This window comes from Abramis brama, assembly GCF_963993115.1.
Source record: "Abramis brama genome assembly, chromosome: 10".
NCBI lineage: Eukaryota > Metazoa > Chordata > Actinopteri > Cypriniformes > Leuciscidae > Abramis > Abramis brama.
In genome coordinates this window covers 8,355,190-8,369,797 of record NC_139972.1, presented here as the reverse complement: position 1 = coordinate 8,369,797, position 14,608 = coordinate 8,355,190, and the positions used below count along the sequence as shown (strand labels likewise).

General features: G+C 41.8%; 1 protein-coding gene across 5 annotated transcripts in view; it reads right to left on the bottom strand.

Moving 5' to 3' along the window:
* LOC311090815 (NACHT, LRR and PYD domains-containing protein 3-like) overlaps nucleotides 1–14,608 on the bottom strand; it is a 124,890-nt gene that overhangs the window by 85,986 nt on the left and 24,296 nt on the right. For 4 of the 5 annotated variants that reach the window (XM_084126358.1, XM_084126359.1, XM_084126361.1 and 1 more), the window contains exons 11-14: nucleotides 13,826–13,996; nucleotides 12,330–12,500; nucleotides 5,646–5,816; nucleotides 3,419–3,589 (exon numbers count right to left, since the gene is read on the bottom strand). In XM_084126358.1, the coding sequence (XP_083982484.1) occupies nucleotides 3,419–3,589; nucleotides 5,646–5,816; nucleotides 12,330–12,500; nucleotides 13,826–13,996 (684 nt within the window). Of the gene's footprint in view, nucleotides 1–1,149; nucleotides 1,329–3,418; nucleotides 3,590–5,645; nucleotides 5,817–12,329; nucleotides 12,501–13,825; nucleotides 13,997–14,608 lie in introns of all 5 variants that reach the window. The other variant, XM_084126362.1, reaches the window with a different exon arrangement.

The following is a 14,608-nucleotide window of genomic DNA, read 5'->3' as shown; positions in this document are numbered from 1 at the left end:
GGAGATAATTGATTTGCAAAATGACATAGAACTGAAAGCCAGATCAAGTGACAGTGACTTTTGGGGACTTGTAAGTAGAGAGAAGTTTCCTCTCCTCACTGCATGTGCACTAAAAGTGAGTGCCTACTTTGGATCCACTTACCTCTGTGAAATGGCATTTTCACAAATGAAAATAATAAAATCAAAGTATAGGAGCCGCCTTACTGACAGACACCACACAGACTGCCTCAGACTGGCTGTCTGCAGTTATGAGCCAAACTACAAAGAACTCACAGACAGTATTCAATCACAGGCATCGCACTGACTTGAGTGAACATTACTGCAAACGTTTTGCCTGTTGGTATTGTGAAAGTGATGCTGCATAAAATGGACTAGACCTGCATTTAGTTTAATTTACTGGGGAAGTTATTGCCATTAATCTGCTTTCTTAAATGATACAAAGTAAATAACAAACATACATGAAGCAAGATCATAAGCTTCACAATTAACTGTTATTAATGGCACTACATATGATCTGCTCATTACAAAATGTGTTGATTTTTTTTTTTTTTTTTTTAGGTTCAAAATAACCTAGGGTCCTAAGCCTTATATACATAATTCATAAATGCTGTTCATTATTAGTTCACGATACCTAATGCATTAATTAATTTTAAAGTTCCCTCTTATCACCTAATTTTTCAAAGGCCCTACCTACATAATTCTATAAAGTAAATAGAAAATAGGCCACATTCCTTTCCTATTTGTATTCATATGAATTTAATGCAACTTAAAATTGATGTTGTGATGTAAAATTCTTAAAGTTCTTAAAGCAATAGCTATGACCTGTTTAATACACCAGTTACAGTCTGCCTAAATAAAAGGCTTCAAGTTGGAAGTATTTTGGCTTTCTTTCTCTCGCTTCATTAGGTAGATCTTGCCTTTAATCAGGGCTGAGGTCAGGGATCTTGGGCTCAAAAAGGTTGGTGACCACTGACCTAGCCTATCATAGATCATATTCACATCAAACTCTTATTAAAACAGTTTACAGAGACTAAAGTGGAGCTGAATTATTATCTTATATTCTCCAGTTACACACATATGAGACCTGTCACTGAAATTGGGTCAATTTAAAGGCTTTTGAAATTTGGGTCAATATAAAGATATACTCACAGTAGTGTAATGTCTCCAGTTTATAATGTGGATCCTCCTTCAGTTTAGAGAGCAACATCATTCCTGAAAGTCCTATTTTATTCTCAGACAGATCCAGTTCTCTCAGGTGTTCAGGGTTTGATCTCAGAGCTGAAGTCAGAGCAGCAAAACCTTCATCTGTGACGCCACACTCACTCAACCTGTAGAGAACAATGACACACACTTCACTCTCTCAGTTCAGATCAGATCAGTTTAGTAGTGAATCCATTATTAAAGAGAAAGTTCAAACTTAACGCACAAATTAACATGTTTGATGGTTAATTAGATTGAGATCTAAAATGTGACAAAACATGATCATAAAACATCTAAAGTATCATTCAATCTGGAAAAAGAATCTCTTATTTGCACTATATTAAAAGTCAGTCTTGTGTTCAGTCTGCTTTAATAAATGAGACTATTCACTACATAGATTAGTTTTAGTGTTACTTAGATCTGTACTATGTAATATGCAGGGCCGGCCCGTGGCAAAGGCGGAATAGGCAAATGCTAGGGGCACCATTCAACCATAGGGGCGCCAAAATGAGTGAACGAGTTTTTTTTTAATATTTATTATTATTATTATTATATATTTTTTTTTACTAATACTATTTTAAAACCATAAATTCCAAATACCACCAAATAAAGCAAAAAAACTCCATAAAAACTTAACTAAGTCCCCCAACCCCATCCAGCGAGTGCTTGAAGTGCGTCAGAAATAGAGTGCGCGCGATCAGTTGTTGGTAATTTGTTGTGTAGCGTCACCTCTCGCCGCATTGCTTTTGTTTCAGGGCGCTTTACACACTCAAGCAAGCACCCCATAGAAACAGGCCTGGCAGCTCGTGCCATACACGGTGAAAGTTACCTGATTGTGACGGATGGCTGAATTTACATGACACATTATAAATTAGCTATATAGTCTGCAATAGATACAGTGTCAAAAAGAAGAGAAGAGGATAAAAGAGGATAAAAGGGGATAAAGACAGAGGTAAAGTGATGGAATGAATGAACAGTTTATCTAATTGCATAGTAGTAAGATACTATAATTTAATGGCAGTTATTTTTACCTTAAACTTTATGCTAGCAGTTGTTCTGAGTTCTCCAGAGGCCGCAGACAGTGTGATTTTGTAACAATCATGTCAGTTTTTTAGGCCTAATATCACTTTTTTAATTAATGTTTTACTCTTTGTGCAGTTTTGGGGGGATATATGGCCATGGATATATTTGGGGGGATTTTTGTTGCCAAAATTAGTAATGATATTTATATACAGGTTTAATAAAATAGCAATGTTTTATGTAAAATTCACATTTAAGAAGACATTTCTCAGTTTCATTCATGGTGAAAACATGAAACGTGCCATAGTTTAGTGGAAGATTGCTACCATCAACTGGAAAACAAACACTTTTGCTAGTGCTCAATGAATAGTTTGTGCATGAATGACATTTGGACGATGACATCATTGTTTTATCCAGAGTGCTATATATAAATGAACTAAATTAATAACTTATTTACAACAAAATTAAACCATCACTGAACTTACTTAAGCTGGACTATGACACTATTTTCTTCTAGATCTGCTGTACAGGAGAAGCAAACTTTTTTGCGTTATTTTCCTGTTATCACTGTAAAGCTGCCTTGAAATAATCTGTATTATAAAAAGTGCTATATAAATAAAGGTGACTTGACTTGAATGCTAGATGTAATGCTCTTGCTATTTGTGTTTAGGCTGTAATATATATATACACATATATATATACAAGCATATATATATGCTAAATAATCATGAACACAATGATGGGGAGAAATGGGCTGTGATGCATGGGGCACCAGGTAAAATCTTGCCTAGGGCAGCAAATTGGTCAGGGCTGGCCCTGGTAATATGTATGGAGTTTCAATTAGTGTGTGTGTGTGTGTTTTCATTTTATAAAATTAAAACAATACTTTAGAAACTGTCAATGCAGAAATATGAACATAATTAGCAGTAAGAATGAATCCAGCATGTTCTTCATTTCTCAGTTCTGACTGTGTTGAGCTCGAGTCTGTTTAAAGTCAAGAGACTGAAATGTTGATTGTGTGTGAAAGTGTGTATTTCAGTGTGACTCTCAGTCCTGCAGTTTCATGTTATTGAGGATCAGCTCATGTGTTCAATCATTTACAGCTCAATAATCTGAACTCACAGCAGCAGAAAGAGGCTGAACACTTCAAATATACTTTACATTGTGATTCATGTGTGAGAGTCAAATATGATCTTACCACAGTTTCTCCAGTTTACAGTGAGGATTCTGTAGTACATCAGACAGCAGATTCACTGATTTTCCTATTTTATTCCCAGACAGATCCAGTTCTCTCAGGTGTTCAGGGTTTGATTTCAGAGCTGAAGTCAGAGCAGCAAAACCTTCATCTGTGACGCCACAATCCCACAACCTGCAGAGAACAATGACACACACTTCACTCTCAGTTCAGATCAGATCAGTTTAGCAGTGAATCCATTATTAAAGAGAAAGCTCAAACTTAAAGCACAAATTAATATTGTAGGAGCCTAAATGCAGTTAACTGATGAATAATTTTAATTTATGCGTTAAATAGTAATTTACATAATTAATTTATGTGGAGGAAATTGAAGGGAATATTTACAGTATTTACAGGTTGATGCAGTTAATATTTACAGTAATGCAAGGAGTTATTTGTGTAATTATTTAAAATGTGTGTGGATAATTTAGAGTGCATTTATATTACATTGGTGATATTTTGGGAATAGAGGACTGTTATCGCATTTTTTCCTTTAAAGGGATACTCCACCGTTTTTTCATATTAAACTATGTTATTGCCTTAACTAAGACGAGTTGATACATACCTCTCTCATCTCAGTGCGTGCACTTAATCGCTCTAGCGCGCGGTGACACTTTGAAAGCACTTAGCTTAGCCCAGTATATTCAGCAATGGATTTAGAAGTGACCAAACACATCAACGTTTTCCCTATTTAAAAACAGTTACACGAGTAGTTATACGACCAAGTATGGTTACACAAAATAAAACGTGGCGCTTTTCTAAGCGGGTTAAAAGGATAACTGTAATGTATGGCGTAATAGCACTTTTGGAAGTACTTCGACTCGGCGCAGTAAAAAGTCACGCCTGATCCTCTTCCTCTCACTTCTGTCAATAGTGGAAAGAGGATCAGGCATGACTTTTTACTGCGCCGAGTCGAAGTACTTCCAAAAGTGCTATCAACTCGTCTTAGTTAAGGGAATAACATAGTTTAATATGAAAAAACGGTGGAGTATCCCTTTAACTGCATGTACCTTTAATTATTTGGAATACTCTCGCGAGAACGGAAAAGTTTTCTGAGTGAACAGTCAGGCAAGCAGAGAGTGGAGCCATACAGATTTTGTTACCTTTTTTCTCTCTCTCCCCCTTTTTTGTCGTTAATTAGTCAATTTAATTTTCTGTAATATTCCTGTGCTGATGCTTTTTGTTGCTAACTGAGTTAACGGATAGATTTTTATTTTTTCACGAGCGGTTCTGTGGATTTATTGATGTGGATTCTGACGAAGGGAGTGGACAAAGTGTCAAGCTAGGGCTTCATTCTGTGGAAACCTACAAATATGTTTGATGGATTATTAGATTGAGATCTAAAATGTCACAAAACATGATCATAAAACATCTAAAGTATCATTCAATCAGGAAAAATAATCTCTTATTTGCACTATATAAAATTTAATCGTGCAAAATCTGCTTTAATGAATGAGACTATTCACTACATATACGTTAGTTTTACTGTTAAGCCGACTGCACACTGTGCGATTTTGGCCACGATTTGGCCGTCTGAGACAAATTTTGAAAATCCTAAAAGTTTCCTCTGATCTTAGGCCAAAACCTGAAGTTTTTGATCGTTAGATTGTCTTTTTGTTTGGAAAGATGTTTGATGTGTGTTGCTTTTTCAAATGCACATTAAAAGTGATTCAAACTCGCAGTGCTTTCAGATGGACCAGCGTTTACTACTGATCAGAGCCGTACGTCACTGACAAGCTGCACATAATAAATAATCTCAGCTTTTGCGATTTCATAATAGCGATAAGCAAAATCGATTTCATGTTAATTGTGATTAATTGTGAATCCTTATTTGATATGTTCATCGACAGCCGATTAATGACTGTCAAATTTTACCTCCGACGAGATTCTGACAGTGTCTGAAGATTTGACTCTCAGTCCTGCAGTGTGACTTCTCCTATGACAACCGTCACATTGTCTTTGTTTTTCAAGACAAGCCATGACCAAAATAAACATTAGAGATTTATTAGCCACCATTTCAATCCCGCGTGTAACGCAGCTCACATCACCAAACGTGTCATTGATTGATGATGTAAAACATGTTCAATCATTTACAGCTCAATAATCTGAACTCACAGCAGCAGAAAGAGGCTGAACACTTCAAATATACTTTACATTGTGATTCATGTGTGAGAGTCAAATATGATCTTACTCTAATTTCTCCAGTTTACAGTGAGGATTCTGTAGTACATCAGACAGCAGATTCACTGATTTTCCTAGTTTATTCTCAGACAGATCCAGTTCTCTCAGGTGTTCAGGGTTTGATCTCAGAGCTGAAGTCAGAGCAGCAAAACCTTCATCTGTGACATCACAATTACTCAACCTGTAGAGAACAATGACACACAATTCACTCTCTCAGTTCAGATCAGATCAGTTTAGCAGTGAATCCATTATTAAAGAGAAAGTTCAAACTTAAAGCACAAATTAATATGTTTGATGGATCATTAGATTGAGATCCAAAATGTCACAAAACATGATCATAAAATATCTAAAGTATCATTCAATCAGGAAAAATAATCTCTTATTTGCACTATATTAAAATTCAGTCTTGTTCAAAATCTACTTTAATAAATGAGACTTTTCACAACATAGGTTAGTTTTACTGTTAAGCCGACTGCACACTGCAATTTTGGCCACGATTTGGCCGTCTGAGACAAATTTAGCAAATCCTAAAAATTTCCTCTGATCTTAGGTCAAAACCTGAAGTGTTTGATCGTTAGTTTGATATTAGGGCTGCACGATTGATCGAAATGAAACCGCACGCGATCTGGTAAAGGCTGTGATTATTTTATGTGCAGTTTGTCAGTGAAGTACGGCTCTGTGATCGGTAGTAAATGCTGCTCGATCTGAAAGCCAGAGAGCGTCTCACAAACACACACACACACACACACAAACACACACACACACAAATTATGCCCCACCGCAGAAGAACAATAACACACAATATTCCAGGAAATCCTGATCGGCATCATACTATCTGTAGCTGAATAAACAGAAGATTGAAACGCTTTGATTTATGAAATGTTGTCTTTTGTTGAACAAGAGGTTCATAAATGCTTCTCATGTTTGGAAAGATGTTTGATGAGTGACTCAAACTCGCAGTGCTTTCAGATGGAGCAGCATTTACTACTGATCAGAGCCGTACGTCACTGACAAGCTGCACATAATAAATAATCGCAGCTTTTGCGACTTCATAATAGCGATAAGCAAAATCAATTTCATGTTAATTGCAATTAATCATGCAGCTCTATTTGATATGTTCATTGACAGCCGATTAATGACCGTTGCGATCAAATTTTCCCTCCGACGAGATTCTGACAGTGTCAGAAGGTTTGACTCTCAGTCCTGCAGTGTGACTTCTCCTACGACAACCGTCACATTGTCTTCGTTTTTCAAGACAAGCCATGACCAAAATAAACATCAGAGATTTCTGTAGCCACCATTTCAATCCCTCGTGTAGCGCAATTCACATCAACAAACGTGTCATTGATTGATGATGTAAAACGTACTTTCGTAACCTCGGTTCCCTAAGAGATAAGGAAACGAGTACTGCGTTGCAAACACTATGGGAAAACTCCTTTCACGAGAATATTGAAGCCTTTATTTTAAAACGCATTGCAGCTGCACAGCAAGAGAGCATGACAGCTCGATAGAGCAAGCTGATAGGCTGTGCTGCGGCAACTGCACAAACCTATGGCGAAAGGTAAATGGTCAAATCGGAGCGCTTGGCACCTTGCCAACCTGAGCACGCCAAAATAGGCGAGGCTGAAGAGTATAAATTCAGCGAAAATTCGCCATATGACAGGTTTAATCGACTGAAGCGAAGCACCTGATATAAGCGAAATAGCACGGCAGGCAACGCAGTACTCGTTCCCTTATCTCTTAGGGAACCGAGGTTACGAAAGTAACCGAGTACGTTCCCTTACGAGAACGGTTCTCTCGTATTGCGTTGCAAACGCTATGGGAACCCCATTTAAAACGCCGTGCTATTCGCCGGTGACTACTCTGAATGTGTCCGGGGAGACCCGGACTAATAACAAAGTAGTCTAATATATCATAGACCAGAATGACGGGCCTTAAATGGATCCTGCTGGGCCATGCTCACGAGGAGGCAATGCATCTTGTGGAATGAGCTCTTACACCTATGTGACATGAAAAGCCCAGAGAGGTGTAGGCCAGAGAGATGGCATCTACAATCCATCATGACAGTGTGAGTTTCGTGACTGGCAGCCTCGGTGCGGCCCCTGAAAAAGACAAAGAGCTGTTCAGACTGTCTGAAAGAGGCAGAACACTCCAGATATATTCTCAGAGCTCTGACAGGGCAGAGCGTGAGGGCATCGCTATCTTCTTCCGACACGGGAAGAGCCGACAGGGAAATAACCTGGGCTCTGAACGGAGTTGAGAGCACCTTCTGTACATATCCATGTCTTGGTTTAAGGACGACTTTGGAGTCGTTAGGCCTGAACTCAAGACAGGAAGCGCTCATGGAGAGTGCTTGTAAATCCCCAACTCTTTTAACTGACGCTAGTGCTAGGAGCAGAGCAGTTTTAAGAGAGAGGAATTTCTGATCAGCCGACTGAAGCGGTTCAAAGGGAGGTCCCTTAAGAGCCCGTAGAACCAGGGAAAGGTCCCAGGCCGGCACCGACGGAAGGCCGTGGCGGGTTAATTCTCCTGGCTCCTGTAAGGAAGCGAACAATGAGGTTGCTTTTACCCAAGGAAGAGCCAGCCACCAGTAGGTGAAAAGCTGCAATAGCTGCCACATACACTTTGAGCATGGAGGGGGAGCGTCCCGCGTCCAACAGCTCTTGGAGAAAAGTCAGTACCCTTGATACTTCACAGTTAAAGGGATAGTTCACTTTAAAATGAAAATTCTGTCATCATATACTCACCCTCATGTTGTTTCAAACCTGTATGAATTTCTTTCTTCTGCTGAACAGAAAGGAAGATATTTAGAAGAATGTCAGTAACCAGACTGACTTCCATAGTAGGAAAAAAAAACATACTATGGAAGTCAATGGGACCAGAAACTGTCTGGTTACTGATATTCGTCTAAATATCTTCCTTTTTGTTCAGCAGAAGAAAGAAATTCATAAAGGATTGAAACAACATGAGGATGAGTATATGATGACAGAATTTTCATTTTTAAGTGAACTATTCCTTTAAGTGGGTAGAGGTTCCGAGCTAAACACCAGCTGGAGAAAACTGACCACTTGAGGTGGTAGAGACGTCTCATGGACAGAGCTCTAGCCTCCATTATGGTGTTTAGGACCCCTTCTGGGAGGCCCTGGGGTACCCGTTCAGGGGCCAAACATGGAGGGCCCACAAGTTGGGACGGGGGTGCCAGATTGTCCCATTCGCCTGTGTGAGGAGATCGCTCCTCAGCCACGGGACCTGGGTTCGCCAGAGGGGGGCTACGAGAAGGACTGCACACTTGGTGTTCCTGATCCGTTTGATGACCTGAGGGAGCATCGAGACCGGAGGAAATGCATAAAGTGGGAGGCTGGGCCAATCGTGAGCCAGCGCATCCCTGTTCTTTGAAAAGAATATTGGGCAATGAGAGTTGCTTTCTGAGGCGAAGAGGTCCAACTCTGCTTTGCCGAAGATTTCTCACAACCAACGCACCGTCCGGGGATGGAGAGACCATTCTTCTGAGGGAGAAGCCCCGAGACAGCATGTCTGCTCCTGTATTCATCGTGCCCGGCACGTGAGCTGCTCTGAGTGAGCGCAGGTTGGCGTGAGCCCATAACAGAAGCTGTTAGGCTATAGTAAACAGGTTGCGAGACCTGAGGCCGCCCTGGCGATTTATGTAGGATACCACGGCCGTGTTGTCCGTACGGACTAAGACATGGTGTCCCGCCAGATATGGGAGGAAGGTTTTTAGGGCTAGAAAAACTGCTGTCATTTCGAGGCAGTTTATGTGTAGGCGTTTCTCCGAGCTCGACCAGAGGCCGGAGGCAGGCCTGCCCTCGTACAGGGCTCCCCAACCGAGGTTGGAAGCGTCTGTTGAGATAACCCTCCTTTCTGAAACCAGACCCATGTTCACACCCTGCTGATACCAGCTGGTGTCCTTCCAGGGGGCCAGAGCTCTGGTACAGCGCTGGTTTACCCTGATATTTACGAGGCCCGAACGCCACGCATGGGCTGGAATTTGAGGCATTAGCCACGGCTGAAGGGGGCGCATATGCAGTAGGCCTAGCTGGAGTACTGACGATGCTTAAGCCATAAGGCCCAAAACCCTTTGAAACGTTCTGAGGGGTACACGGGAGCCCAGTTTGAACAACGCGGCAAGCCGCTGGATTGACAGAGCCTGGCCCGGCATGGGCCATGCTCTCATATGAACGGAGTCGAGACTGTTCCCAGGAACGTGATCCGTAGGCTGGGGGACAGAACACTCTTGGCAAATTTTACCCTGAGCCCGAGGCGTTCTAAATGGCCAGGGAGCCAGGCTTTGTGAGTATGGGACTCCGCCTCTGACTGAGTCAGTATGAGCCAGTCGTCGAGGTAGTTCAGAATACGCATTCCCCACTGTCTCAGGGGGGAGAGAACCGCATCATGCACTTCGTGAATGTACGAGGTGCTAGAGCCAGTCCAAATGGTAGGACTGTGTATTGATATGTCTGCCCCTCGATATGATATTGATATGAAGCCCGACTCGATTTGTGCCAAGCCAGAGCCTGATAAGCCAGTGGCTGGATCACATCTGAAGGCGAAGCACCCAGACTCGGGGGCTTGACCTGACAGGTGAGACTGTTGAAACAGTGTTTAGGGGTGAAAGAGTGTAGGGGTGCTTACATCACAGTAGGCACACACACTACGTTTATTAACTTCCAGCGTGAGCTGGGGAAAAATTGAGACTGTGGAAACAGTGTTTGTGTGTAGGTGTGCATTCACAGTAGGCACACGCGCTACATTTATTAAACTTCCAGCCTGAGCCAGGGGAAGATTGAAACTGTGGGAACAGTGCTTGTGTGTAGGGGTGCACACTTTTTAGTGGGCAAGCAACCTACATATGAGGCAGAAAGAAAAGAGCTCCCTTTTGTGCTTTATCTGCATCACCGTAAAACCGGCGTCTGTTTGCAGGCGAGGGTGTTATGTAACAGGCCCACTGACTGCAACATCAACATTTCCAGCCACCTGAGAAGAGGGGACTGGGGAATGTAATGTATATTGCTGGGATTACATGGGGGGCGGGCTCAACCAACCCCGTCTTCGGATGCTGCCAAAGAGAGTGAGTAACGTGGGGGCGGGGCCGGCGCGAGCTCGTTCACTTTGGTGAAAAGATTCAGTGCAGCCGAGATTCGAACTCTGGTCTCTGGCGCGAGAATCTCAGATTCCACCACTGAGCCACAGAAGGGATGTAGATAAGCACAGGAAAATAAGTCTGTCTCTGTAAAATGTGAGTCACGCGGGTCGGGGCCGGCATGGGCTCATAAATACTCGCGCTCCGCCAAGTGAACGGGAGGGAGCGAGGGGCGGATTCGCTTTCTGTACGCAAGAAAGCTGGCCGCGAGCTCAGAGAAAAGAACAGCATAATTTTCAGCTGCTGCCAGAGCCGGGATTCGAACACGGGCCTCTGGCACGAAAAATTTAGATTTCACCAGTGAGCCACAGGGGGAAATTTCATAAGTTTAGAGTTAGAGTGAGCATAGAAGAGAGCGTCATGTTTTGTGTCGGCGTTTGTTTGCAGGTGTGCATGCTTTATAACAGGCTCATTTGCTGCAATATTGGCATTTCCAGCCGCCCAAGCTAAGGAGGGGACTGGGAAATGTGTGAGAAATGTCGGTTGGTCCGGCCTCGGGACTAAAACACTCTTTCCTCCTTTCACTGGCGAGTGACGCAGATTTGAAACTCACTCAGTGTCCGTTCTAGGTCATGCAGAAAGACCCAGCTCGTCGACAGCACGAGTGATGACGCGGAGAAGTTCGGCGTCAATACTCACTCTGGTGTCGATTCTCTCAGTCTGAGAAGAAGGGGCGGGGTCCGCGGAGCCCGACCAATCTTCGCACTCAGATGCCGCCACAGAGACTGCATCATCGAGGTCCTCGGCAGATCCGCCGAAAGAGACGAGTGCAGCCGCTTCGAGAGAGGGGAGTTGATCGCTCTTCGCGAGAAACACTGGAGAAGTGTCAGAGGGTGTGGGCGCGCTCGTGGATCCTATGTTCGCGCCACTTCTTCCTTTGGGGCTCGAAGGGCGCCGGAGACGGAAGATGGGCAGGCCCGCTCTCTGACGTAGCGAGAGCGAGCCTGGATCAAAGCGCTGAGACCGGCATGCTGTCACAGAAACAGCAGCCGTCTGTAGTGAGTGCTGCCTCGCCGTGCTCAGGACCGAGGCAGACGGGGAGCGGCATTTGTAACAACGCGCTCTGCTCTTTTAGATGGAAAGGTCAGCGAAAACGAGGTGAGAAACAGCTCGAGCTGAAGGAGATAAATCTGTCATATGGCGAATTTTCTCTGAATTTATACTCTTCAGCCACGCCTATTTTGGCGCGCTCAGGTTGGCAAGGAGCCAAGCGCTCCGATTGGACTGTTTACCTTTGCTGATTCGCCATAGGTGCGTGCAGTTGCCGCAGCACAGCCTATCAGCTTGCTCTATCGAGCTGTCATGCTCTCATACTGTGCAGCTGCAATGCGTTTTAAAATAAAGGCTTCAATATTCTCGAGAAAGGAGTTTTCCCATAGCGTTTGCAACGCAGTATGAGATAACCGTTCTCGTAAGGGAACATGTGTTCAATCATTTACAGCTCAATAATCTGAACTCACAGCAGCAGAAAGAGGCTGAACACTTCAAATATACTTTACATTGTGATTCATGTGTGAGAGTCAAATATGATCTTACCACAGTTTCTCCAGTTTACAGTGAGGATTCTGTAGTACATCAGACAGCAGATTCACTGATTTTCCTAGTTTATTCAGAGAAAGACTCAGTTCTCTCAGGTGTTCAGGGTTTGATCTCAGAGCTGAAGTCAGAACAGCAAAACCTTCATCTGTGACATCACAATTACTCAACCTGTAGAGAACAACGACACACACTTCACTCTCTCAGTTCAGATCAGATCAGTTTAGCAGTGAATCCATTATTAAAGAGAAAGTTCAAACTTAAAGCACAAATTAATATGTTTGATGGATCATTAGATTGAGATCTAAAATGTCAAAAAACATGATCATAAAACATCTAAAGTATCATTCAATCAGTAAAAAGAATCTCTTATTTGCACTATATTAAAATATAAAAATTCTGTCTTATGTCAAATCTGCTTTAATAAATGAGACTATTCACAACATAGGTTAGTTTTACTGTTAAGCCGACTGCACACTGTGTGATTTTGGCCACAATTTGGCCGTCTGAGACAAATTTTGCAAAGTTATAAAGTTTCCTCTGATCTTAGGCCAAAACCTGAAGTGTTTGATCATTAGTTTGATATTAGGGCTGCACGATTGATCGAAATGAAACCGCACGCGATCTGGTAAAGGCTGTGATTATTTTATGTGCAGTTTGTCAGTGAAGTACGGCTCTGTGATCGGTAGTAAATGCTGCTCGATCTGAAAGCCAGAGGGTGTTTCACACACACACACACACACACACTAAATATGCCCCACCGCAGAAGAACGATAACACACACAATATTCCAGGAAATCTCTATGGGCATCATACTATCAGTAGCTGAATAAACAAAAGATTGAAACACTTTGATTGATTGATTTATTAAATGTTGTCTTTTGTTGGACAAGAGGTTCATAAATGCTTCTCATGTTTGGAAAGATGTTTGATGTGTGTTTCTTTTTCAAATGCACATTAAAAGCGACTCAGACTCGCAGTGCTTTCAGATGCAGCAGCGTTTACTACTGATCAGAGCCGTACGTCACTGACAAGCTGCACATAATAAATAATCTCAGCTTTTGCGACTTCATAATAGCGATAAGCAAAATCAATTTCATGTTAATTGCAATTAATTGTGCAGCTCTATTTGACATGTTCACCAACAGCCGATTAATGACCGTTGCGATCAAATTTTACATCCGACGAGATTCTGACAGTGTCTGAAGATTTGACTCTCAGTCCTGCAGTGTGACTTCTCCTACGACAACCGTCAAATTGTCTTCGTTTTTCAAGACAAGCCATGACCAAAATAAACATTAGAGATTTCTGTATCCACCATTTCAATCCCGCGTGTAACGCAGCTCACATCACCAAACGTGTCATTGATTGATGATGTAAAACATGTTCAATCATTTACAGCTCAATAATCTGAACTCACAGCAGCAGAAAGAGGCTGAACACTTCAAATATACTTTACATTGTGATTCATGTGTGAGAGTCAAATATGATCTTACTCTAATTTCTCCAGTTTACAGTGAGGATTCTGTAGTACATCAGACAGCAGATTCACTGATTTTCCTAGTTTATTCCCAGACAGACTCAGTTCTCTCAGGTGTTCAGGGTTTGATCTCAGAGCTGAAGTCAGAGCAGCAAAACCTTCATCTGTGACATCACAATTACTCAACCTGTAGAGAACAATGACACACACTTCACTCTCTCAGTTCAGATCAAATCAGTTTAGCAGTGAATCCATTATTAAAGAGAAAGTTCAAACTTAAAGCACAAATTAATATGTTTGATGGATCATTAGACTGAGATCTAAAATGTCACAAAACATGATCATAAAACATCTAAAGTATCAATCAGTCAGGAACAATTATCTCTTATTTGCACTATATTAAAGTTCAGTCTGCTTTAATAAATGAGACTATTCACAACATAGGCTAGTTTTACAGTTATTTACTAAATATGTACTATGTAATATGTATGGAGTGTCAATTTGAGTGTGTGTGTGTGTTTTCATTTTACAAAATTAAAACAATACTTTAGAAACTGTCAATGCAGAAATATGAACATAATTAACAGTAAGAATGAATCCAGCATGTTCTTCATTTCTCAGTTCTGACTGTGTTGAGCTCGAGTCTGTTTAAAGTCAAGAGACTGAAATGTTGATGGTGTGTGAAAGTGTGTATTTCAGTGTGACTCTCAGTCCTGCAGTTTCATGTTATTGAGGATCAGCTCATGTGTTCAATCATTTACAGCTCAATAATCTGAACTCACAGCAGCAGAAAGAGGCT